Source organism: Channa argus, chromosome 8, assembly GCF_033026475.1.
Source record: "Channa argus isolate prfri chromosome 8, Channa argus male v1.0, whole genome shotgun sequence".
Taxonomy (NCBI): Eukaryota; Metazoa; Chordata; class Actinopteri; order Anabantiformes; family Channidae; genus Channa; species Channa argus.
Window position 1 is genome coordinate 4,149,143 of NC_090204.1, and position 27,045 is coordinate 4,176,187.

Here is a 27,045-nt window from a genome sequence, read left to right on the forward strand (position 1 = left end):
GCAGAATATGATGTGCTTGTCGTCCCTGCTCAGGTTAATCATTAGGTAAAACCAGTTTACCTGCATCTGGAACATCACAGACTTTAAAAAAGAACTAAAGAAAACAAAATAGCATTGAGATATGGTTTAATGGTTTTATCTTCACAAGAGGTAACACTGCAGATGTTCATCATAAAAAAAAAAAAAATCAATACAGTGTTTCATATATTCATCCATATTTTGAAAGTACATGAAATAATATTATTTTTAATAACAAAGGGACAATGACGTCTGTAATAAAAGTGGATTACAAATTGACATTTTCTTGTAAATAAGAATTAGGTAACAGAAAAATCAGACAATAGTTCCATTTTACTGTATGTAAAAACACTGAAGTGCTATTTGTTCAAAGCTACAAAATACACTTAAAAAGCAGGAAGCATTTTTTTTTTATTTCCTTCAAGGAAAAAGTACTATAAAATAAGTTACAGTACAGTGAATTTGTTCAAACCGACCTTTGTTCCCATCTTCCAGCCTTTTTTGTAAGCACAAACAGAAGTAACTCCTACAGGAGCAGAGCGATAATGTTTCCTTCTCAAAGGATTACGGCGTTGATGTGTGGAGCAAGCCTTGAAAATGGGAAACCTAATTTTTTAACATCTTCGGTGTGAAATCCTGCCTGTGTCCTGGGTAGAATAAACTTTGTACTTCATGCGCTGAGAAAATTTTGTCAAATACTTCATGTTTAGTCACATAATGCAGAGACAAGCTCTCATACATCATCAGCTGGCAAAGGAGGTATGTTGAACCTTGGTCTTGTGAAAAAAGCCATCTTCTCTCTGCAGACACAAAAAAAGCAACATTTATTTTTACACCTTTTTACAGTTTTTCAAACTACTGTACACAAGGAACAGCTCATTTACAAGTCAGAAGTCAAACCTAATAACCAAAATGTTTTTGTGAATACTATTCTCCTCAAAAGGGTTTTCTTAAGACACAAAGACAGAGCGAAGAGCTACGTCTTGGTATTTGCCAAAAATGTCAGAAAAAAAAAACATTGACTAAAGAGGACGAATGTTTACAAGTAAACAATGTAAGAAGATGGATTAAAAGAAGTCTGATTAGCAGATCCTCTGAGGAAAGAGCCCTCAGGGTTATGCACTTTGTTCAGGTACACAATACTTAATGTAAACAGGAATTTCCACATGACACCTTTAATTCTGTTAGGGCAGACTTTGTCATCAAGTGACATCTCCCCTTCTGCTGGCTCCCGTTTTTATGCTTTAAAAAGAAATTCGCCCGAGGACTGAAAAGGAGTGAAAAACATTCTGCTCATTAATTACGTGCAAAAGAGGGACTGTCAAAAAAGGGGAAGTGGCTTCTACATCCTAAAATGTAATTATAAACTTAATTCTGTTATTTTTAAAACTTAAAGCACAGAAACATTCTTATCTGTGCTGTATCCAGGACAGTATGATAAGGCTACACTTGATGTCATAGTAGCAAGCAGACCACCCTCACAGAAGGTTGCATGGTTGTAGTGTGATTTATGGATTTGTACCTGATATAAGAAAGTACGTGTGAGGGGTGTGTGGAGTCCCAACAGTCTTTATGTAATTATAGATACATACTCTGGTTTAACTGGGAATAGGCCACACTAAATGTCTATTTGACTGGTGTCAGATGATTCCAACCTGAATGTCTGCACAGGTAGGGGCTCCTTCTGGCTTTGCCCCCTCATCTGCAGAACCTCTTTGGACGCCTTCCTAAGCCTCCTCTCCGCAGCCTCCTCCTGGCGCTGCTCCTGCTTGCTTTGGCTGGCCTGTAGAATAGGAGTCCATTGCTACTGGATTAGGCTGAATCCCACACGGCTTGTGAAGTAAATGGAGCCACCTCCCTCGAGTCTCACCTGTCTCTGGGCCTCTCGGAGCAGGCAGTGGAAGCGCTCGTCCCTCAGGGCCCAGTGTGGAAACTCTGTGGTCTCCCTGGCTGGGGGCTCCTCCAGGCGCAGCTTTAGCTCCCGCAGGGCGCTCAGCTCCTCCATCAGCTGTCTTTGACGCGTCCTACAGGCCTGGAGATCCAGCTCCAGGTCCAGGGAGGTACGGGTCGGCTGCTCGGCCAAGGACGAGCGGTACGATTGCTGCTCAAACACACAAAGAGCTCAGAAAGTAGACAATAAACAAACTCCAACACAAATTCCTGAGGAGTGACTGTCAGGCCATACCTGTTTATATCGCAATGTTCGTCTTTCTAATGTGTTTCTGACAAAGGGAGATTTCTTTGGTAGAGTTGAACTGTCACTGTCACTGCGATACAACTGAAAGACAAAATAAGTAGCTTTTTGTAAAAAAGGCAAAGCAGAAACATTTTTGTCATAAATGTAACTCAGCGACCCTGATCTCAGCGTGATCTGTGCGCATTTATGGACACTGTAAATAGTTTCCTTGCTGGTAAAAACTCACCCTGCAAACATACTGACTACGAGCCCCAGGAGAGAAGGTCTGAGAGCGAACTATGGTGCTGCCACGCATAAAGGGGGAAGCATGACCCCAGCGTCCTCCTCGCTCCTTGGCCCGGACTCGCACTGGCTCTGGGAACAGGCCCTCTGTCATGGTGCCCTTCTCCACCTGCAGCAATGTATCAACAAAACTTTATTATTAGACTGCATGTGGATGGAATTTATTCAAAATGTTGAAGATATATATTTATATAATCTATAAAAACATTATGGAGACATATTATGAAAGTGTTTTTCCCCAAATTATGAAGATCTGTTAAATGGACACCCATCTATGCTGCTACTGGTTATGAAAACAAACTACCACTGCTGCGGACTTTACCTTTACTGTACAGACTTTGCTGCTTGTCTGCTCACAGCGCCCCCCAGTGGTGATGCAGAGGCCTTCTGCACACAGGCCCTCTGAGCAGGGAGCTGTGAACACTGTGCTGTTGCTACAGCCGCTGTCCACCGACTCTGCCTGCCAACTCCTGTAACAGACCCCCCTTTGTCAAGAAGGATACGTACGCTGGAGACAAACAATGGAATCTGAATTAAGTGGAGCAAGTCACCTTTCAGATGCTGCCTCTCCTGGCTCATCCCTCTTCTCTAGCCTCTGCAGTGCCAGCTCTGCTTCCCGGACCTCCAGGTGGGTGGTGGTGGTGCGTGGCAGCATAGTGCACATAGTGTCCTGTTATGTCAATAAAGCAAACTATCAGATATCGTTTCCACAGCGTCCGCACTCCTCCTTTGACGGTGTAGTTCACACGGGGTAAAGCTACAGCGTGAAAGCTCGTTTAACTTGTGAGGCACATTCTTGTCAATTACTCACTCTAATGAACAGCACACCTGCAGACTGTAGGCTAAATGCTGCTTATCAGCTGTATGAAGAATTCAGGGAATGATCTACAGTTAAATCTCAGCATTTAATACTCAACTTTATTATTATTATTATTTAAACACCTCAGAGATGTTGAGGGTTTTAGTACTGTGCCAGCAGGAATTAAGGTCTCAAACTTTCACTCAAAGTTCCTAATAGACACTGAACCCAACGTTGTCCCTATTGTCCGCTACTCACTCGTGAGTAACTTTGGATAAAAGCTTCTGCTAAGTGACTAATTGTAATATTCAAGTCATTCATGTTTGCCTGCAGCGTCTGGTGGTTTTGAGCAGCTGGATGGGAGCATAGGCACACGTGTGTCTGAAATTACTTCCAAAACACCTACACAGTTACTTGATATTGCGCTTTACTTTTAAACAAATGTATGTGCATCTACCATAGTTCTGAGTCTTTGCTCATCTTCTTGGGTGTCGTGGTGTCTGCGGTGGCTTCTCTGGTCAGGCCTTTGCAACTCGGTCCCGCTCAACATCTGGACTCGCAGCCAGTGGTAAACCATCTCTGGGCTTTCCTCACAATCAGCCAGACTGACCTGGGCTGTGCCCTGCAGTTACACACACACACACAGACAACTTCCTTATTTCATCTCAGATTAACATCCGAGCTGCTTAGCTTCATTCTCTGTCAGTGGATTGCAGCTTGGATTTCTAGCTGCTCTGCCTTTTAGACCCACCAGTAGTTCCTCCTGGGCCTGAGGTCCCAGCGAGCAGACGGAGAGCTGCAGGCCACACACTGGCAGGGCGTTTGCAGGGACAGGAATACGGAACCCTTCGTTGAAACTCATCTGGGATTTTGGCTCCAACGCTGTACAACAGTAAAAAGCACACGCCCTGCCGGCGTCAAGCGGAATCAAGTGCAGCTTCACGTACCTGAACATGAATAAATTAGAACATATAACATGAGATCTGCAGTAACAATTTTGTAAGCAATAGCTAAAAAGCATCCTGTGTCTTTAAAGCCATGTTTCTACTTACAAGACTTTGCTGTGATGACATTAAAGAAACATTTCTATATTTTGGAAATTACACACACCTTTTATATACACCCTAAATATGAAGAAACAGCTAAACTCAGCATAGAGAGAGGACACGTCCACAACCACCACTGAGGGGTATATTTTATGGTAATTCCAGCAACCCTTCATAGATTATTCAGCATAGATAACAGATTGATAGTTTAATTTAGTATCTCTACAAGCGCACTATTCTCAATCCAGTCAATCCAGTTGTAACCGTATTCAGGAAATTATGATTCATCCCCTGTAAGCTTCAGTTTACGGTATCACACACAGCATGGCTTCACTTATGGCTGTCATACTCAGCTTTTACAGTGTTTGGAATACTTGTTTGACATTTACTTAATATCATGGTAATTGATTATCATTCTAAACTGCAGCCCCAAGCAGAGTCCTACTTACGTCTACTAAAGTCATTTGTATTTTGATACTATATTTGTGTTCACGCTCAATTTTTACGCTTTTTCACCAATGGATTTCACCAAAAGTTTTAGGTTACCTTCTAATTTTTATTTACTTTTAGTTAATTATAGGCTCAGTTTTAGTAATTTCAAATTGAGTGCAGCATTTAGATTCTTCGAAAGTTTCTGATGTGCATTTTTAACTTTTTTTCTTTCTTTCTGGATGTACTGACATTATCTTTATTACTCACTCTGCTTTTCCCATTAAAAGTGTGTGTTCCCTACAGGTTTCAAAATTAAATTGCCAGCTCACTTTTGAGCTCACTTTTTCCCTCAATGAGGTGTAAATTGTAATTCACCAAGCACTACATTGCCATCTAAAGGTTACAGGGTACCTAGACTTTTGGGACATGCGTGCATTCATGTTGGTTTTTGATTTATTTTAAGACAATAACCCTTAGACCTACAATCTGTCTATAGTGTCCTCTCAGCATCAGACAGTGACTGTAGTATTTTTAAACAACTATAAATATAATACACTGGACATTACAGTTTCTTTCTCATTATTTAGTCATCAAAAACTTAAAGTACTCACACTTTATAGCCATCTCTCACGATGGACCTGTTCAAATTCTTGAGCTGTACCAGATGCAGCCGGAGGGACTGTGAATTGGATTCCCACCTGTCCAGTGAAAATTTCAATTAGTTTCAAACCAAAACTGAGCCACCCACATTCACTGTACACAGTTTACTCACAGCAGTCCCAGTTGGATCTGGGTGGGCTCGCTCACAGATATCAGCTCTTTCATGTATGACATCTCCTCAGATTCTTCTGCTCTGTTGGACCAACAACACAAAAGGAATAAACAAACTGTTTTCCTCTGTTACTGAGACAAATATTTGTATAATCATCTGAAGTTAATCCAGCCATGCAAACATCAAGAGGTAGAGCAGATTTGTGTTGGAACAGCTTTTAAATGGTTAAGATTTCTTTTCTTTCTTCATTTTCTTTTTAACCACCAACAGTGTGTGAGGACTTTAAATCTTACTAGAGACTACTACTACTACTACTAAAGCTGAAAGTGTTTATTTTGAAGGTTGCAGTTCTCCTCTCTGTCACTAGGGGGTGCAGGTACTCCAGAGAGCTTGGTGTCCCATGTTGGCATTATCTCACCTCCTACCCCAGGCTTCAAAGACACCGCTGTCTGTGGCCAGAGCGTCCTCGGACACGCCGGCAGAGACTCTCCTGGCCCTTCTGCCACTTCGGTTGGCACTGTTCCCCCTCAGAGTCACCCCTAAATGGGAAAAGCAGTTACTCATTAACTAGTCTTAATTCTTTGGGACAAGCACCAGTCTTTCACTTGCCTGTGGAGGAAAACACTGCCTGAGCTCCGCTGTCTCTGTGACTCTTGTTGTCAATTTGATGCACAGGGCTGACCGTGTCCTCGCTGCTTAACATGGCGGACTGTGACAGGGTTTGTGACTGTGCTCGCAGCCCCTCTAACAGGCCCCGACCCGCCTGCTCCATGTATTCCTCTGTCATCTGTGTGAGAGGGCAATCCTGAGGGGCAGAGTGATAGGGTGTGTCCATGGGAGAACTAGGCGGTGATAGGGAGGAGAGCGAGGAGCGAGAGGAGAGAGAGGCTAGAGATTGTGGGGTGTCATGGCAGCGTTTGGATTTGGCCTGGGGCAGGGGGTCAGGAGAGAACATGGAACAGTCTCTGGATACAGTCTCTAAGGGCATCAGGTAACGCAGGTGGGAATCAAATTGCTCTCCTGCCCCATCGTGACGGTCATATTGAGGGAGACCGTAGATGTCACTGAAACTGATGGAGCTGAGAGAGCCTCGACTGGACGCCAGAGAACCCCTACTGGAAGCTAGAGAGCCACGGCTGCTGCTGGACGAAACCGTCAGAGAACTAGCAGACAGGCTGGAAATAAAGAAGAAACAGAGTAAAGTAAATACACAGAGCTGAGACAATAACTGCCTTTACATGCACGTAAGCAACCATGTTACTCTGAAGTAACCAGGTTAATCTTGGGTAATCAGGAAACAAAATTTACATGCAAGATACAAGAAACCTGGTTACTAGAAATGCAGTTTACTTGCAGATGTGTTTATGCTGCTGCAGAGGGAAAATGCAGGGGGACAGAAAGGAAAAGAGAGAGGAGAGACACAAAGCTGATCCACAATGGAAATGTCTAAATAGAAATAAGTAAAAAAAAAAAAACAAAAAAAAAAAACCTCTTTCCTTCTTTACATGACTCTTAAGAAATGATCTCAACCTGAGTAGGCCGACTGTAACCTAGTTACTGAAGTCCATGTAAAGGCACTGAATGAGTGGAGTCACACCTCTTCAGCTGGGAGTGGAGGTAGGTGGTGATGCGTGTTGCCTCCTCCAGCTGTCTCAGCAGAGCATTCCTCTTTTCCTGCTGCAGGATCCTGTCATGAAAAAAAAAAAACAACAACTTACAAATAAATATGTTAAACAAGTTAATAAATATGTTAATGCAAGCATTGTGTTCTATACTGACCCTTAAGTACTGTAACACAGAAATATCTATGGCAGTTACATTTGAAAACCACCATAAAGTAACCTTTATACCTTTAGTTTTAAGTGTAGAAATATGGAATTATTGATCCTACATTGCCACTTAAACGCAGTTTGTCAAATGATGATTTTCAGTGAAATACATTTATGCAAGAAACTGAAGTTGAAAACACTAAAGACAGATTATCAACATTTCCCTGAAAGGTACTAGTATGTATGGTGTTTAAATATTTCAAGATGTTGCGAAATATGCATTTTCATTTCTTTGCTTGATGTACAAAACAACTTTATCTAGTGGATAAAATATTAGAGGGAAATCTCCTATATGTAGATTTGACCTTTAGCTTTGGGGTCATCATGTAGTTGGATCTGTCAGTGCAGCAACCTACAGTTTGCCATTTGCCTTAAAATGATATCTGATATTATGCAGTTGGTCTTTCCCGAGAGTTAATGTTATTATTAATCTGAAAAATGGTTAATGAATGAATTATTATTCTGTAGTGCTTATAATTTAATGGCTAACAAACTGAAAGAAACATAAACTAAAGGGGATATGACTGTATGAGTAATACACCTCATGCATCTTACTGTGTTATTATAATGTGTTAAAAATAACTTTGTGTTAGATTAAACTTAGAATTACACCATAAAAACTGATTTAACAATACAGTAATGAGTGAATAAAATTGTAAGCAAGAGTTGCAGATTTACATATCCTCCTAGAAGCCCAATGTGCATGTGTCCATGTCCAAAATCTGACAATACAGACAACCAGGATTCTCACCTCTGATTGGCTCCCTGGCTTTGGGCGCTGTGGGCCTTCTGCACCTCCTCCTCCAGCCTGGCACGCTCCTCTTCCAGCTGCACCAGTGTGTCTGGTGGGTGCTGCTGCTTGCTGACCAGGATGATCTCCTGCAGGAGGGCCTCCTTCTCACGCAGGAGCTGCATAAAGTCCCGGTCGCGATCCGCCTCGGCCCTCCCCGACCAGCTCTCACTGTCCAGCTGTGCTAGCTGATGCTGTATGCTCTGAACTCTGAATAACAATGTAGAGTGTGAAGGTAATAACTGGAAATTAATTATAATCGGTACATCCACTACATTACACATTTTCATTCTCATCAACAGTACAGACTAGATAAGATACATTTATTGGAAATGAGAAGGTTTAAACTGCGGAGTCTGATTTATATGATTCACTCGACATGTAAAATAGGATGCTGCCGCTTCCTGCGTTCAAATACAAAACAAAAACCTAAACCGTGCAAAGTTGCAGGTGCAGTGAATTCTTGTGCTGGCTGGCAGGCAGCATGCTGTCTAACTGTAAATTAAAGTCACCATTAATAAGCTACTAAGCAGTTTTTGAGAAAAATGATTTGATGGTTGCTTATTAATGTTTGTATGGTAGATACTGACTTAGTGCAAGTACAACCTTTCCTTACTTTCCTTTACTTTCCTTACTACATGATCGAATCAGCTCCACCTCAGACCACATATTTCAACCAAGCTTACACTTTACTCTGCTGACGATAATGACAGCATTGACTGCAGTCATTTCTACCTGAGCTACCTGTTGCATCAGCCAGTACAGGTGTGTATCAACAAGATGCCCCTTCAGACACAGTTAAGGATTGAGTCCTGAGCTGAGATGAAATAACTGTGTTTATGTGTGCTGGATTTCAGACACAGTGACTCAGTGACAGAGCATGCAAGTTTCCACAGGTCTGCCTTCGCCCTCACTCGCTCTCTCCCACCCTCCCTCCCTGATGTCATGGTTGGCATCGTTGTTGCTGGGTCACCACAGCAACAAGAGACTTGTAAAAAAGTGTGCATGGAGCCAGCATAATAACACAGTGACTGTTGCTGTTTCAGCTATCATCACACTGCCCCTTACAGCTGGAATACACCGTACACAGTCCTACATGCAGAGTGCATTGATCAATATTAGATAACACACAGCATACAAAAAACTTAATGCACTTTTTACCTAAGACACTGAAATGTAAAGTATTTAAAAATCCATTATTACAACTTTATTGAGTTTTAGCCAAAGTACAAGAACAAAGAAGCCACTTAATCTTAAAAATAGGAATGCTTGACTAAATAAATTATAATAAAATGACATTTAAATTATATTTAAGAACCTATTGCAAAAGAAATTTGTCTACCCTTCATTAATGAGATTCTATTCTTTTAATATTATTCTTTTATATTTTCTATGGCAGCCTTTATTTTTCGTGACATAATTCATGAGAGATTTAATTCAGATTCCCACTGTCTGATCCATTACCGAAATATCAATTTTCATAATAAATCCCCATGCTAAGTCTGTTTTTCATTGCAGGTGTGAATTGTGTGCAGCTTCACATTTTGAAGATGTTGCCCACTGCTCCTTCTGGGTGGTAGGGTGCTATGCTCCGCCTGTACATACTATCCACTTCTGCAACAGTGTTTTGCTTTACACTTAGTAGCCACTGATGCTCTTTATTGGCCACATTAGTGGCCAATAAAGAGGTGTACTAAGCAATGCTGCCTGAAGTTGAACTTTGGGGCCTTTCTTATAATTATATGTAAAAACACAGTAGCTTCTTAAAATAACATTATTTCAAGATTGTACAGTTTTAACTCAACATAACCTCATGACATCTGTGTGCTAAACATTAAAAACCTACAGTAATTCTGCTTTTGTTAAAAAAATTTTTTGCCAATGTATAATTTAGGCGAGGTGGGATATATTTAAACAAACAGCGTGTATATTAAAGCACCTCATGGAGGAGCAGGGTGTGCACTGAAGCAGGCATTGGGCAGTTCTCTCTCTGGCTGTGCACACAAAGGCAGCACACAGTCAGCAGCAGCGTGGCCAGGCAAGAATGTGACCACCCAGCTCATTCCACTGGCCAGACATCGCTCAGCAGCCATGGCCACCAGGCACAAATACTATTCATAACACGTCCTCCCACTGGACTGAGGAACGAGAGGGGGCTGATGGGGCCGATGGGGCCTTTGAGTCAATGCTGCATGTCAGTGTGTCATAGTACTACGACTAATCCAACAACAAACAATGAGGCACACTTACTTTTTCTTGGCTTCTTCATACTGCCAGTTAAGTTTCACTTTGTCCACCAAATGTGAGGAATCTTGGGAACCATACTAAAAAAAAGAGATATAAAAGGGTTTGTTATATAAACTGTTGTGACTTAAATACAAAATTTTAAAGACAGACGACAGGAACAAATTTAATTATAAGCCATTAGTCATTTCAGATGTTATGTTGGGGGGGTAGAGCATTGAGTTGGGATGCAGAAGGCCGTGGGATCGAATCCCACCCCACCAGGCGTGGCCCCGCCTAGCGGCCAAGGGCTACCCTGGGCCCAGATAAAATGGGAGGGTTTCGGCAGGAAGGGCGTCCAGCGTAAAAACTTATGCCAAATCAATGCGTGGAACACAATCTGCTGTGGTGACTCCTGAAGGGACAGAGCCAAAATCCATTAATCTTTTGATCATTTCAGATGTTCTGTATAACGGAACCGAGAGCTTCCTGAAGCTCTTCTCTTCATTATTTGAGCAACTGCCTATTCTATTGCAGCAGAGGTATTAAAAATTTTACTTAGAGCTTACTTACTTAGAGCTTTACATTTACAAGCTAAATTAGCTACTAACTTTTCAATTTTGCCTCTCTGTGATACTAAAGTACAGGTTTTGGCATGATATGAGATGTGATAGTGCCCTGAGATGACTTTGTTGTGAATTGGCGCTATATAAATAAAGTTGAATTGAATTGAATTGATATCTAAGCATAATTATGGGGCTTTTACGCATTGGTGTACATTGGAAATAATGATATCCTCAGCAACTATAAGTCAGTGAATCTAAAACCCATTTACACAAATTCAGATTTTACATTTCTGTCTTCCCTTTAGCTAGTTTGAAAACCTTTGTTTTTAGTGGGAGACAGGAAGGAGTGTCTGTGTCTCCTACCTCTCTCATGATGTCAGTCTGGCAGCCAGTGTCACAGTACTGCTGTGGATTACATGAATCACCCACAGTCCCAGTGCTGTTTGCCACCTCGCTTGCAGAGTCGCTGATAGACAGGCTGCTTTGAAAGTTCACTGTCAATTTTGCCAGGCTCTGCAGAAATAAAATAGTGGCAGTTTTTTTTTTTAAACAAAACATAAAAAATGCATAATTTTCCTTGTACCCCATTTCAAAATTTTCTATTGAAACTTCTCATTTGCCTCCAGCATATAATCAAAAATTGTCAAAAAAAGCTTCAGCAAATGTGGCCTGAAAATAAGAGAGAAACTGCATCTATTATTCATTATTAATCACTTCATCATATCTTTGCCTATGCTAACAGGATCTAAGACACGGTTAATGATTCAGATGTCTGGAAATGTGTTTTTAAAGCACTGTGATAAGAATCATCATAACAGTAGAGGTTAATAGACACTAGAGGTCAGCACAGAGTACTTCCAAGATAACTATAGCAGCAGTAAGGGTCTGACAGCAAGCAGAAGAAAGGAAAAGTCACCTGGATAAGGTCCTGCCTCTCCTTTTCGCCTGTGCTGATGGCCTTTTTGATGCTTCGCAGCTCTGTGAAAATGGCTTGAGCCTCGTCCAGCTTGTAGTTTGTCTGACTGCTGGACATCTTCCTATCAATTCTGTAAGACAGAAACACACATTAGGTGACTGAAGGTTAAACCCCAGATGTCTTTATTTGCACTAGAAACACAAATTGCAGATGTATAAACTTTGCAGACTGGCCCAACTGATCATTTTTGTATTCCTATGTTGTTAGAATAAAGATTTAACATCTTTACATTAACTTCTTTACTTTAAACGACACCTTCAGTGATTTTTAACTTGCTTCTTTTGGTGCTAGTTGGGTAATACATGTACATAAATGCCATTTCCTTTCACTTCCCTATCTATTTTTAAGCTAAAAAATGCCTCTAGATGACATCACCCAGAGCAACCTACAGTTCAGATGATGTTATATTGTTGTTCATACTATGGAGTATGTGATCATGGTCAACCTGCTTTTCCAGTGTTCCCACAAATTACATCATCTGAACTTGTCTGGGGTAGTTTTTTTTTTAGGTAGAAGCATAGAAATATTTTGATATGTGAAGTCAAAGATGTTTAAATGCATATTGTACATTTACACCTTAAAGTAAAGCCATAGATACTGTAGCAAGTTGAAAATTGGTAGAGTCACCCTTTAACTTTAAGAACCTGTTTCTATCAGTGTGACTCTATCCCTATGATTCATATCTAGGTGAGAGGTACGAAGCTTCAAACTTACTAAATCTAAAAGTGAGCATAAAAATAAAGCTTTTAATTCGTTCTTCTAACCTTCAATTTCTAGATAAAAACTGTATTTTGCTAATGTGCTGCTTTTTATTTTTGACCAATCATTTAACTTTCTACTTAATTTTGTCATTCAATTCTGTGCTTCCTAGTCACTATTAGAGTGGAATAGTTTGGCTTCAATAATTAAGTAATGTGGATAAGGTTCGACCAGAGCAGCCATGTGCTACAGTGTCAAAAGGACATGTGATTAAGTGGTGTTAAGTGTTAATTCATATTTCCCTTGGACACAACATCTGAATGCTAACATATGCCTGTTGGGCACTGCATTTTAAATAGATCAGTTAAAAATAAGTCACAAAAATAATCATCAGATGAACATGAAGTATTTTTGTGTGGGAGGTAAAAGTCATGAAGCACTCAGTGTTTTGTTTAGAGTGTGGTCAGTTATGAAATACTGACACAGCATGTGACAAGTAAATCGCTTTTTGTTTCCACATGCTGAGATTGTTTCAAACTCTTAACTGCTGCTTTTTAATGCTTCTTCATTTGCAGGTAAACTCTGACTCAAGATCCTCTGCGTCATGTCCTAGCTCTCAGCCGTCATACGATCAAAGTGTCTAGTGATCTCAAAACTGAATCAACAAAACCAATTCGCTATCCTGCATTGCAGTGACTCGGTATGTGTCCTTCAGTTTGGCTTTAACAAGGGAGGGTTGGATGGTTTGATGGTTGGGAGCTGGAGAGTGCGGCATGCTGCCTCCTCCAGTACTGGTCCTGGCACATTGCCCCCACACACACCACATCCCGCTTTCTCCACTCTCCTTCAAGAGCAGGTACTGTTCATCCACCCGACCCTGCCTCTTCCTCCCAAAACAAGCCTTGCTTTGTTCCCCCCTCCCTATTGGCAAGGCTTAGGAGTTTATATGCTTAGAAAAAAAAAAAAAAAGGGGGCACTACATACCCTCCGCTGCCTGCCTGTATTGAACCCCCCACACAGTGTAATGTAGAGTAACACAAACACTATTTTACGTTTCATACAAAATATAAGAAGTATTTTAAGGACCTTAATACTATCAGTAACAACGTTGGATTGAGCAGAGTTGAGTCTGGTAGTTATACTATGTGCAGTGACTGAATATTTGAGAAATCTGTCAAGATAAGCTGTGTAACAGATGAGCTGAAAAGATAACCGTTTGCCAAACTGTCCAAGAGTTTCAAACTCCTGAATTCTTTTGGTTGAGTAGTGTCGATTAGCAGTCCAGAAAACGTTTGTTTGCTTTATCTGATGCAACGTGGCGTGGAGAACAATTAGCCATATTGCTGACAACAGCTGATATTGAAAAAGCAACAGCCATGAGGTCCCTTCTGGCCTCCACCCTACAGGGCAAAGACCATCCCACAAGAAACAATTGGACACACGGGCAAACAAAGGCACAAACACAAATATGAGCACGTATGTAGACACGCAAGCCCTCAAGAAGAGGATGCATCTACGTTTTTTGCAAGCTGTGTATTCTCCTGGCTATTCTGGGAATCACTCGAGTTGTATATTATCTAAGAGATAAGGGACTCTTTGCCAGGACTCAGGAAGTGCAGAGGAATTTGCTGCCAGATATCTCTGTGTTTTTGAAACTACTCTTGAGCACAACCCCCCACCCCCCCACCCCCCCACCCCCATGGAGCAACTTCCTCTCCAGGCTGAGCCTTGGCTCCCTGCACTCCACTGGTGCATCCTCTTCCTGAGGTGGAGTCCCCTTTTCCATTAAAAAACTCCCTCCATTTGCCTTTTCTCAAACGGTCTCTTTTTTCCTGGGAGAGGTGGAGCTTCTATTTCTAACATGAAACCACTCTGAAATGTTCCCAGCACTAAAAGATACTGTGCATGGGTGTAAAAAAACAACACAATTTAAAGAAAACTGGGAAACTTTCTTACTAATGATTCTTTAAAGTCGTATAATTTTCTGAAAGAGCCAGAGGATCTATTAATATCTGTGAAAATGTACACTTCCATTAACTGAATACTGTTTAATGAAGTCATTCAATTGCATTCATGAGCCATGTAAAATATTTTTAAAAATTGATGAAGAAAATATATTGATGTGTTAAAAATAAAAACCAGCTAAACTACATAAAATATTTTGTGTTACCACAAGGGCGAGGGAGGAGAAAGCAGAGAAGAAACAGGGAATAGCAGTTTAGGTTGAAGAAAAGGGATCCAACACAGAGTGTATGAGGGAATTTAAAAAAAGAAAAAGACCAAGTGCAGCGGGACCAAGTGTTGTAGGAAGGGGAAGGGTGACCATGGGAGGAAGGGTGGGCCTGGGACAAACAGAGGCATAGGAACACTCACTCCTGCAGGGTCTCCACTCCCATTTCCTTATAATGTAGCTCTTGCTTCACCTGGGCCAGCTCCTGCTTCAGTCTGGAGAGCTACGGACACAAGGCAGAACACCGGGTTAGAATGATGCACAATGGGCTTCTCTCACCACCACCACCATAACTGCTTAGTCATGACTATTCACATACAGGAATGTTCAGCTATGTTTGTACAGAGGAGCGCACACACAAACACACACACGCGCACAGTTCTCTCATAGTAAAGTTATGGGGAAAAAAAAGTATTTTGAACTGACATCCAGTTAAATGCTGTAGTTCAAAAATTTGAATTCTGAATCTGAAAACGTATTACATTAATATTTATAAGGCTGGGAAATAGTTCAGTCGATACGGAAAAATACCCCAATAATGTCATCAGGGTTGTCTCAGCATGAGCTTAAAGGATACCAACATTTATCAGAAAGGAAATAAAAAAAAAAACTTTAAAACGTTAAACAACAAACGCTTTAATGTTACATCATGGGAGATGCAGGATGCAATGTTGTGCTCAACCTACATTTAAAATTGTATATAACATACAGAGACACTCCACACTGCTCCAGTTTGAACTTGATAGTGGACTTATTGTAATGTATTGAACAGTAGTGTAACAGACACAATGTGATTTAAACTAAATTTAAACTTTATGATGCCACTATGGTGAAATTCAAAGTTACAATACATCCTGGGGGTCTCCTGTAGTAAATTTTTATTTTAACAGATATTAGTGATGAGCAGCACTTTTTTTTTTAATACTGGAAACATGTTCATTAATCACTTTGATGTTGTTCTTGGCGTTAGTGACTCGTAAGTGTTGATTTGTGGCCGTTGCCTGTAGATTTGATAGACAACATACACTTAGCAGTTAGTCATTATAAGAACAATTGTAATAATCGTGTCATACAATCCTTATAATCACCATTTGTCTTGAGTTCCTGTTACATTTACAATACCCCTTGCTTTGATATATTCCTATTACCAGATATCTATAGTAACATTCTAATTAAATCTTACTCATCTTTTCAGGACACAGAACAACAACCTGAAAACTGCGCTGATCCGATAAACACCCTCCTCCATATGACTGATCCCACAGAAATGTCTAACTTTGCCCAGTGAGTCAGTGACCTAGCCTCTGCTTGACCCTTTGATGGTGATCTCATCCTCATCCTCTTGAGGCCCCGGGCCAGAGCCACAGTATCCTGTAGGGGCCACACCCCAGCCCCTTTTTCGGCCCAAAAGAGCCCCTCGCTGCAGCCCATTGTTCTCCTCCGATAATGACTTACCCGTTCTCTTCTACAAGCTATTTCCACTTTTATTTGGCCAGGGTCGTATTTTGCATTTGAGGATGAGCCAGAGTGAGCTGTGAACACATAAAAAGAAAGGACAGGGGGGGGGGCAGTAGTTAGTTAATATCAGGAATTATAGGGTTAACTTGTTATAGTAAGAGGTGAGGGGATATCCAGTGTCATCTCTCAGACTTTGCTGTTTATGGATACCCCCTGGGCAATTTGTTTGTGACAGCTGGCTGGAATCTCTGGGTAAACTAGATGGAGATGGCTAAAAGGCAGGCTGTGGTGAACCAGGAATGGGGGTTTAGAAGGTAGAGCTAAAACCCCCACCAGTTGGTAAAGAGACAATATAGCATGTTTAAGATCAGATAATTAGGTCAGCCAAAATCTGTTTCTTTCCAGACAGCCTGCCAGCTCCCACTTCTCTCCTCCTTGGCTTATTTCTGTCTATGTATGTTCATGTGTCACATGTTGGATTTTAATGCGTCTTACTGCTGGTTGTGGAGCATTTGTCTTCAGAGAGCTCATGGAAGAGCAACATTTCCTGCTGAGCCAGCTCCACACGCTGTTGCTTGACCAAGTACATTTCTTTCTTGGCTTTGAGGGCCTCCTGGGCCACCACAAGGTACTCCTTCAGCATGCGCTCCTGCTCTTGCCGCCATTGAGTTCGCGGGTTTTCAATCTGGGTGGTCTCTGACAACAAGATACAGCAGAAGTGTTTAAGAAGTAAATAAATATTTGAACACGTCTGACTATATTAAAATCATAAAAACTCTAGAGGAGCAGTTGTGGCTTCTTTGAGTTACCAAAGCCTCAGGTCACTGTATTCATGTTCAGTGGACACTGAAAATAAAAGGATGAGAATCTGGGATTCCCTGCAACACTTAAAGGCTCAGTGGGCTGGATGCTAATTCAGCACTGAACTATGTACTCACTGTTGATGTGGTCGATGTAGTAAACGCCCACTTGCTGGTCATAAACTTCCTCCCACCCAAGAGGCAGTTCATCTCCAACACAGTCGGCAAAGGTCAGCGGTTTGGTGATCCTGAAATTATTTAAAATCTATTTAGATCAGTAGAAATCCTAATGAATCCACATGTACAACAACTTAAAAAAATAAATCTCCCAAATCCATCACCAACAATAACTCAAGATAATGTCTCTCATACCAACTAACTCAAAGAAACCTTTTCCTACAATGGGACCCTTAAAGAAATCTGGTTTCTAGATTCATTAATTTCGGTTGTTAGCCTTGGCTGGTCTACAGGGTGCTCAGCCTCATTTCTCATGTTTATAAAAAGATGTTTTCAATGCAAATCAAGGGGAAAGAAGCTAAAAACAAACATTTGTTCTAAAGAATATTCTCTCCCACAGCTCCTTGACCTTTATCAGCAAAACTGCATCTTGAACTAGTCTTTCACTGAGGACCACAGCTGTAACAGTACCTCTAATTAAAGATTTTAACTCTTGTATGTTGTACGCTGTGTGCAATACTCAAGTAAAAGTGCAGGTTTTGGCCTAAAAATTCTCAACAAGTACCATTTCAAATCTTTTACTCAACAAAGAATACAAAGAAGAGTAAACTACACTCTAAACACTCTAAACTACAAAAGTATGAGGCACTCCAATAAGAAAGTATTTTGGCAAAATTGTAGAAAAACATGTACAGTAAATAATAAAAAAGATAAGTTAAAGATCACTGTTGTTATAACCACTTTAGCATTCAGCATTTATTGTTATTAAAACCATGTATTATTTTTATATTAAAACCACCAGGTGTTGTTAGTGCTGTGGCTAATTTGTGACTATACAAAAAAGGCAACCGGGTAAATTATAAATAAAAAGAAAATATATTTTAATGAAAAGATACTGCAGTTTCATCAACAGATGCAGAGTTTCATGTTGTTTGAAACCATTTTCATTTTAAGGACTGGAAGATTTACAAGCTTGTGCATTTAAAAGGATGATCAATTCAGTGCCCCTTAAACAAGAAGCAGTTCAAGTGGTCAGGAGACCAAACTGTTCATAAATCCTTAATGATAAATTAATGTCTGCATGGAGAGATGTTTTCAAAAGGACATTACATGTACTAAAAACCTCTACTTTTATAAATGGACACACAGACATAAATAAAACATGGTTTACACAGGACCTACTATTGTCATACAAAGCCAATATGTGGTAATAACTGTTTTAGTCAAATTTCAGCTAAGACTAAAAAGTGACAAGTACAGTCTGATTACCAATAAGCAGGGCAGATAAAAGGGTGTCCCCATTGGTTCACTACAGTATGCTTACAAAGCACATAGACAGATGTACACAGAGGTGAAGGGTGGGAGAAAGTAACTGAGACAGTCTACATCAGGACACAGGATGATCTCAGGACACAGTGCAACTTGGCTCCCTTCTCTGCATAGTACTGTGGCAAACGTCACTAGAGGTTTAGTTGAGTTTGCAAAGACATGCATCTCAGTTCACTAGCACAGGGACACATACGGATGCTTCAAATTACTAGGAAACGCTTAAGTATTTCATTTCCCCAGTATCAGTGCTACTGACTGTATAATGGATTATGTTTTCCTATAAATATTTTTGTGACGGAATTTAATAAACTGAGTTATAGGGCTAAAAAAAAATATAAAGTGACTTCTATTGTATTTTGTCCCTAAATAAGATCTTACATATCCAATGTAATTTTGTAAATTTTAGTAATTTTGGTTTAATTTACTTCTCTGTGTGCACTCTAAGCTGAGGGATTTAATTTAATTTGAATAACTTTAGAGGCCTGAAGAAGCAAAAAGCTATTCACTTTTTTACAAGAAAAATTCCCCAAAAAGCAAAGAGCAAGAGCATGTTTCTGTTCTTTTTTGTTTATTACCACAGAACCACTAAAGTCATCAGCTTGGGAAGCACTGGACAAATCAGTTAATTGCCTCCATGATTCAGCCCTGCATCTCTACATCACCCACTTCTATTTGATAGAAAAGCACAGACCATTAACCAAACAAAGATTCATATATTTCCCCAAATAACATCTGTACACATCAGCACCTGCTTCTTAAATTTCATACATCTACTTCAAACAGTCGGTAGCTCACTGACAGTGTGTACAAAAGAGTCTAACACCACTCATGCACATGCAGTCAAGCAAAAGGACAAGGCAAACACAAGCACACTCCCCACCTGCTCCTGCTTTGGTAAAGGTACACAAATGTCCAGAAACTAAATTCACCTGTAAATAGCTGAAAGAAGGATCGAAAGAAAGAACAAGCTCAAATAGGGGAACAACTTATTTGCTGTCAGAGTTTACATGACTAGTAGCTGTGTAACAATGACAAGAAGGAAGCAAGAATACGAAACAATATCAAACTCTACAATTTTCAGTACATTTTCTGACATATTCTGTATTAAAACAGAGGGGAAGGCACAACGCATGTGACATCAGAGGAATTTTAGTCCCGAACTTTCCTCTGTCCTCCTCGAAAACACACAGGGAAAAACATGTCCTCTCACAGATCTGAATCTGTGAATGTTCGGTTTGTTTTGCAGTCTTGTGACAGCAGCCTCCACTTTTTCCAAGTCATGTATTGGTCCTGGGAGACTGATGCACAGCATAGCAGACAACCACAAAGGTGCAGGAGAGAAAAACAGTCAGAAGACTCAACTTAAGTATTGTAAAAGTAGTTTTGATGGAAAAATCTGAATTTTATTAAAGCAATGCTTTAAAACGTGTGGTTTCATGCAAGCTCAGAGGGAAAAATTACTGTCATTCCCTGTGAGATGGACACATTGACCCTGGGAATGGGTCAACAACACACATTACTCAACAGTTTAATGCAGGTCTGACACTGCTCCACTACACAAGGCTAAAATAGTTTTCTACATTTCCACAACAGCCCTTAAGCATAATTACAGAGCTCCTACGGGATTACTCCAACTCAAGAGCAGGTGCTGGCAGCCAACCTGTCTGCATTTTATGTCACTGCCACCAATTAGTAACTTTGTCAAATCTGATGTTTGCCCTTTATTTTTTGCCAGAGTTTTAACAACCGCTAAAACAATTAGCGGATAAATTACAGCTTCTCTATCTAACTGAGTGTTTGATGCTCTCTTCTCCATCTTAATAAAATACCAAATTAAATATCTTTGAGGTTTGGAATATTGGTCTGACAAAACAAAACATTTCTATATCTCCCCCTAAGCTCTGGAAACTCTAACAGCACAGTTGGCAGATTAATCAATGAAGAAAATAATCACTGATTGGAGCCACATAAATACAATGAAAGAGAAAACATAAAAAAGACAAAAACTCTACTGTGTCATTTGAAAAACCACCAGCAGTAATGTAAAGTTCCTTCAGTGTGTATTTGTACTAAATAAACTGGCTTAAGCCCAATAAAATACCACTGTACTGGGTAAAGCTGCTCTGCCAGCAGGAAATGAATGCGGTTATTAATAAGCACCAAAGTTTTGTTCAAATATTTTACACATTCTTCAGGATCCTCTTTCAATCAAAGAGGAAACCCTAAAATGAGACAGATATCTGAAATAGAAAAAAAAGAGACTGACAGAATGACAGGCATGTTCAGCTGTGAGGGAATGAAATGCTGCTGGGCCTGCTTCTGTCTCGCAACTTCGCCCCCCAAAATATATTTAGTTGTCAAAAACATTTGCTAATTCTAGAATAATCTGTGCCATCCTGGGTCGTCCCTGAGGATATTTCTATCTGTAACAGCACCCCACCCAGGCTGCTGTATGCGAAAGACATGCGAAACAGAAGTCTGGGCTGCTGGATCTCGTCTGGCCTGGTCATCCTGACGAGCTCTGCAGCTCTTTGTCTCTTAACTACAATGAGCAAGATCAAACTGTGAGTTTCTTGTTATATGTAATTACAGACGTCAGGAAACTGGGTTATTTGGGTTATTATTCTTCAGCTTTACCACAATGAGCTCACGAAAAGCTGAAAGCCACATGTTTCCGAACACCTACAATATTTAAAAGCAATCCTGCTGCTATTGCCAGTGCAGATGTCCCAGTGTAGGACTGTACACGGGAGGAATTTTTGTCACCTATGATTCATTGTTTGATAATTCGCTGTATAAATAAAAGCAAACACCAGTGTGATAAAACAGCTAGAAGATTGTTCGAGCTTCAACCTGAAAAGAGAATCAACTAATACATCAAACCACCAAAAGTCTTTCATTGTCCCATCAAACCAGCTGCTCCTGGGCCACAAAAGAATTGAGGCTTGACCTCTGAATAGCAAGCATTGCATATGTGACCAAAAAAAAACAACAAATGCAATGACTCAGACACAAAGTTGTAGATGTGCTGGAGGAGATAACAGAAAATGATGCTTGTCCCCTTTTTAACTCTAATATGCAGCCCACATACACACCAACTGCTTCCATTCTCACAGTGTTAGCTTCTCTCTGAAAAGGGAAAACGGACACAATCTCTGAGGAGAAGGTTCACTAAAGATTCCACCCTTAGTTAGAGCAGAAATGTAGAAGCTAGTTTGGGAAGAATGTCCAGTCGTACTGAAGACCTAGTACAACATTTCAGAGTGAAGCAGCTGACTGACAGCCGTCTCCCATTATGTGTCAAATCTTATTGACACATAAGATTATAGGTGGCTATAACTAGCCCAAAGACCAACATCCCTGTCTGTCTATGTTCACATTTAGACAACGTCTGGACACATAGGAAAGGCTCGTCTGGAGGGGAGTGGAGCAGTGTGGGGTCCACTGCGACAAATGGCTGTGTGGTAAATATGAAGCAACATTTAGCACTGTAGCTTGTTAACGTAGGATAAAGACAGCATAAAACCACTAGCTTGGCTTTGTTGATAATAAAATACACCTATCAACATATCTTTAACCCTCATTGACAAATACATAACATTTTACTTGGCAACATCAAGATAACAGGAAGTCACTGCATCTGGCCAAGCGATTGTCAGGCACCTAAACTATTGCAAAAGCACAAAATAGCTCTTTTTTTTTTAATAGATAAAACAAACAAAGACATATTGTGTTAATTTATGAGCTTAAGAGCCAGAAGTCCGTCTGGGCAGAACCACACGTTCGTCCTGCTTCCAAACCTGCTAAGACAACCTGTGGCTGGTGGTGGTAGCATTATACCAAAGCCCTCCCAACTCTGCCCTTTTAGCATTTATAAAAATATTCAGCATAGAAAATGTCCTGTAGATCTTTAAATCTGCTTACGACTGCACCTTAGTGTGAATATATAATTAATGAAGGGGCGTTAATCTAAGCGTTCCCTGACCTCTATTACAAATTATTACATCAAAAAGCTGCTAAATGAGAGAAAAAAACAGGGATTGCGCAAATACAAGCTGTAAAGCACTGAGATGTACACAGCATAGACAAAACTGTGTTCTCTACTATGTTTCTTATTATTTTCGAATGGCCATTGTGCAGATGTGTAAAACAAACAAAGAAACAACAACTCAAAACAATAGTGGTCCAGAGGTTGCGGTCAGTCCACTGGGTTCGGCATGTCCTGTTTAGGTAACATTCTTCACAATCTACACACTTGTAAAAACACACATAAAGCAATCTGCAATTTTAAAGAAAGGTAACTGGAGAAACGTAAACTCAAGCTATTTGTGAGCGTTTTAATTGTTGCAAATGATCCAAAAATGTAGTTAACCAACAGGGAAAGTGGGACAAATCAAATCAAGTAATGACTGGAGGAGAAACTCCAAGAGGAAAGTAGTCTGAACTTCCAGAACAAGAAGTGAGGTGAAAGCTGAGGACAAACACATTGTCTGTGCGTGAAACAGAACATGGCAAACACATGGGGCCAAACGACACTGGATCAAGCGAAGGCATGTTCGTGACCTCCCCCCACCGAAAGACAAAAAAGAGCCATCATAATGAAAACACTGGGGGAAGCAGAATAACAGTGGGGTTCAGCGCATATGAATAACCTTTCGGTGCTGGAAACACAGCTCACCCTTTCCAGAATAATTGAATTTGGTGTGCTTTGTGATCAAGCATAAAGACCTCCCTTTGCTGAGCCGCAGGCCGGCCATGGCTGTTGCATAACAGAGCTAATAAAGGAGGCCTACAGGCCCCAGGATGGAGTGGAGGAGGCAGACACGTGGGAACTGCCTCTGTTCTGCTGCTTTGTCTGGGGCCGTGAGCAAGAAGAGCCCCTGGGCATTAGTGGAAGCATGCCTAACATAACGCTCATTCCACAAAAAAGCAACAAAAAAGCCCGACACAACTCCTCGGCTTATCTGCAGGAGTTGTCAGGTCCGCCCCAAGCTGCTCGGGGTAACCACCATGAAGGATGAACACAATGAGTAGCGGGGGATATACTAGATGGTTTGCAAAGTGCAATGTTTAGAGGCTACTTAAACATGTGTTCAGTTCGTACCATAGTTGGGATAAACACAGGAATCTGCTTTTTGTGGGAGCAAACAATGTGCTCGCTGTAAATCACTGCACCAGGTTCCCAGGTATCCGTGCACTGCGTTCGCACATCAATCTCACTTTTCACTACATGCCGTCACCTAACCAAAACAGCTCCGTCCAGCCTCTCTCTTGCTGCCAGACATCCAATGAACCAGCAAGAACAAACGTGAACTCTGGCTGATACCCAGCACAGTTCCAGCGCATCATTATCCCAGTTGACGATTACGATTCTACTCAGTGGATCTTCTGTTAACGAGATAATCCACCGCCATCACGTCTCTCTGCAGGTCAGCATACTCTTTTGACATCTTCTTTCTTGAGCATCAGAAGATCAACAGGTGCTCCAAGTCTTATCTCCGCTAAATTAGACACATTTCAGTCCTTTAAAAACCCACACTTGTTAAGTCGGTCTCCATCACAAACTGCCATCACCCAAAACTTTCTGGGTACCATTTTCCTATCGACCCACAGCAGAAGATTCCACTCACAGAATCGAAAACTTACAGCAGCTGATTTTTGTAATGGACTGATACAGTCTGTAAATTTAAACTAGCATCACTCAATGAGCACTAAAAAGTCAACTAAGCTGTTGATTGAATTTTAAAATATATTTTTTTTTTCATAGGCAATAGAATCCTCATACTCCTCAGGCATTTAAATATAACTGCTCACAGCTTGCACCAGACTACAATTTATTTTTCTGATTCCATAAAATGTATCTCAGGAATCTGATCTCAATCCCATTGTTTCTAAAGTCTTCCTTGTATGCTATATAACAGCACGTCTCACACGGGTAACCATGTAACTCATGGTGATGAAGACCTATAATACCCTGGTATATACCAGACCACAGTCCTTAAACTACCAGCGTTTGATTTTTGCTGCAGTTACGCAGAACAGCCGTCAATTGACCTTGTCAGGGACAAGTACGAACCTCTCATCATTGCTACCCTCAACTTTCTGCCTCTGCCATCTACTTCATGCCTAAGTGGCGTGTGAACAGTCCATTCACCTGCAGCTGATGTAAAGAACTACGTCAACACAGACTGAATAGATGACACCTTTTTGTATCAGTTGCATGTTAGCAGAAAGTCCGCTTTGTGAGCTGTAATGTGATTTATTGTAAAGCCAGTATCAGGTGGTGACAGAAGACATTCCTCTGGCCGAGATGAACTATAAATCACTGAACAGCACCAGAACAAATGCAGAAAACATTCTTTAGACATGCAAACGTAAAACCACAGTCTCCACCACCACCACACGCTGATGACTATGAGATCTTTTGAAACCGCTATCAGCTTCACATAACAATGGTTAATCAACTTGCAGTTAGCGGGGGGGGGGGGGGGGGGGGGGGGCGGCTTTCAAAGAAATCATGTTTTTCTTATCTAGACTACACACAGCTACTGCATTCCCAAAGCTGAAATCAGCGGCGAAAAACCTGCTGTAAAAGTTACATGAGAAGTGACTAGTGTTTCCAGCCTGGCTGTTGTTTTTGTGAATTTCTGCCTTCCACTGAGAGTCTAGAGTGCAGCAGAGTTAAAATACTTGCTATAATTCCCAGTAATCTTACAAAGTCTGATTTGAATGCCTGGTTGAGCCTCTTTCTGGGCTGGTGAAATCCCAGTCCCCACAAAAGCACATCCTTGCAGCTTTCCCAGTGGCCCAACTAGCATTCCTCACATATTTTCACAAAGATCTCTGGGAGTTGGAGTTTAAAGCCCGTGCTGTTTTACAGCTCCGTCCCCAAAAATGTGAGAAACACGCACATTAAAAGGGGTCGTTTTGGGATGAACTGTGACATTACGGCGTAAACGCCAGAGCTCCACTTGGCGCACTGCTGGCCTCCAGGAGGTGTCTTTGTATTAAAGAGGAAAGGGGAGCTGGATAACAATAGGTCTCTGTGTTAGGTGTGTGTGTGAGGCAGGAATGTTTCAGGTCACTGGAAGTCATAAATCTACCGAGCTCGGTGACGGAGATTGGAGACAGTTTCGTTTTTCGGCTCCGTGAAGAGGAGGCAGATTACTAAAACCTCAGCTGACCAGTGTCAGTGCACTGAATGCGCGCGGCCGTTTGCTCCTATCCACCTCCTCTGAAACATGACAAACCGGAAAGGCAGAGCTGCCGTCTAACTCCATGTCACATCGAACTTATAAAGCTGTCAGAACTTACTTTTAAAAGACACTAATAGAGCAGCTGTACTCTGTGCGATCATGGGCGTCACATCCCCGCGTTTGCATGGGAACTTCTTAAAGAGGTGGGGAGGCCCCGTCTGCTGCCAAATCTCAGCTGATTCATCGGCCGTGGATACTTTATCCACCGCAGTCCTATATCACATTAAAGGCAACACGGGGGATTTACTGCCCTGACCCCGAAAACAAAACAAAACTGTCTTCACTTGTATCCGCGGGCCCCTCCCTCCCTGCCTGGCATCTCCTCCACTAAGTTATGGTAGTTTGTACGGAGGACGTGTTGAATTATCACGACTTTGTGTAAGTGTGTGTAGCCCCAGTGCTCCCGGGCCTGTAGCCTACCTATCTCTGGGGTCGATCCACGAAGTTTGCCGGGTGTTGTGGTCAATAAAAAACACTCTGCCATCGTAGTCCCGGGCTTCCTCCCAGCCCGCGGGCAGCGGCAGCTCCGAGCTCTCTCTCCGCTTAGCGCCGCTGACCCACGGCATAGCGTCCCGATGGTGAGAGGGCTGAAGCCCCCTGCCCTGGTTTCGATCCCCCCCAAAAAGTCGCTCTTCACAGCATTACAACAAACTGTACCTCGACGCACTTGTCGGCGCAAAGAATGGAGACGCAGATAGGAAACTTTCCACCGAGGTTCTCCGCTGAAAAAGCCCCACCGGAGGTACATCCACTTTTCTTCTCGGAGCCCCCTGAACACAGCAGCGCAGCGCTTTTACGGTCCTCGGTCCTCCATGTTCGCCTCCTCCACCATATTTCATTCCTCCGTGTCCATATTGGGCTTCAGCGCATTTGCATAAACGGTCGGACGTACGCCTGAGCCAGCTCCTCTGTCCAATGGGAAACTTCGGGGCTCGACACTTTCATTTAAAGTTTATACGTGCGGCCGAAACACGGCTGCTGAAATGAATCTGATGATTTTCCCGGACGAGGTTTCGGTCCGAAGCAGCGTTGAAGAAGAGAAGAAATTCAGCAACGCTTCAGCTTTTGGTCACCACCCTGTGGAATTCCGGGCTCTTAACCGGAAACGGATTCTGTGTGAAGCATAAGTACATAAAAGTAATTACATAAAAGTATTACTTCAATGC

General features: G+C 41.5%; 1 protein-coding gene across 1 annotated transcript; it reads right to left on the reverse strand.

Annotated features, from left to right (window-relative positions):
* Positions 1-109: 109 nt before the first annotated feature.
* Positions 110-26,908, reverse strand: wwc3 (WWC family member 3). The gene is made up of 23 exons (XM_067513472.1): positions 26,300-26,908; positions 17,256-17,365; positions 16,813-17,013; positions 16,315-16,391; positions 15,003-15,082; positions 11,871-12,000; positions 11,318-11,467; positions 10,416-10,489; positions 8,127-8,375; positions 7,144-7,233; positions 6,156-6,721; positions 5,965-6,085; positions 5,547-5,627; positions 5,386-5,472; positions 4,048-4,243; positions 3,754-3,918; positions 3,049-3,167; positions 2,820-2,967; positions 2,442-2,606; positions 2,204-2,296; positions 1,889-2,119; positions 1,674-1,801; positions 110-818 (listed from the first exon to the last, which is right to left on the reverse strand). Exons 1-23 carry the CDS (start codon positions 26,443-26,445, stop codon positions 752-754), a joined length of 3,474 nt encoding a protein of 1,157 aa, XP_067369573.1. The 5' UTR covers positions 26,446-26,908; the 3' UTR covers positions 110-751.
* Positions 26,909-27,045: the final 137 nt, after the last annotated feature.

What these genes read in the sequence shown, in the direction of transcription:
- wwc3 (XM_067513472.1), bottom strand. Translation starts at nt 26,445, where the DNA reads ATGCCGTGGGTCAGCGGCGCTAAGCGGAGAGAGAGCTCGGAGCTGCCG. An exon ending in TAGCTTGTAGAAGAGAACGG is followed by an intron (nt 15,083 to 16,314) that starts GTAAGTCATTAT and finishes TTGTGTCCGTAG; the next exon opens with CTCTCCAGACTGAAGCAGGA. An exon ending in TATGAAGAAGCCAAGAAAAA is followed by an intron (nt 8,376 to 10,415) that starts GTAAGTGTGCCT and finishes ATTGTTATTCAG; the next exon opens with AGTTCAGAGCATACAGCATC.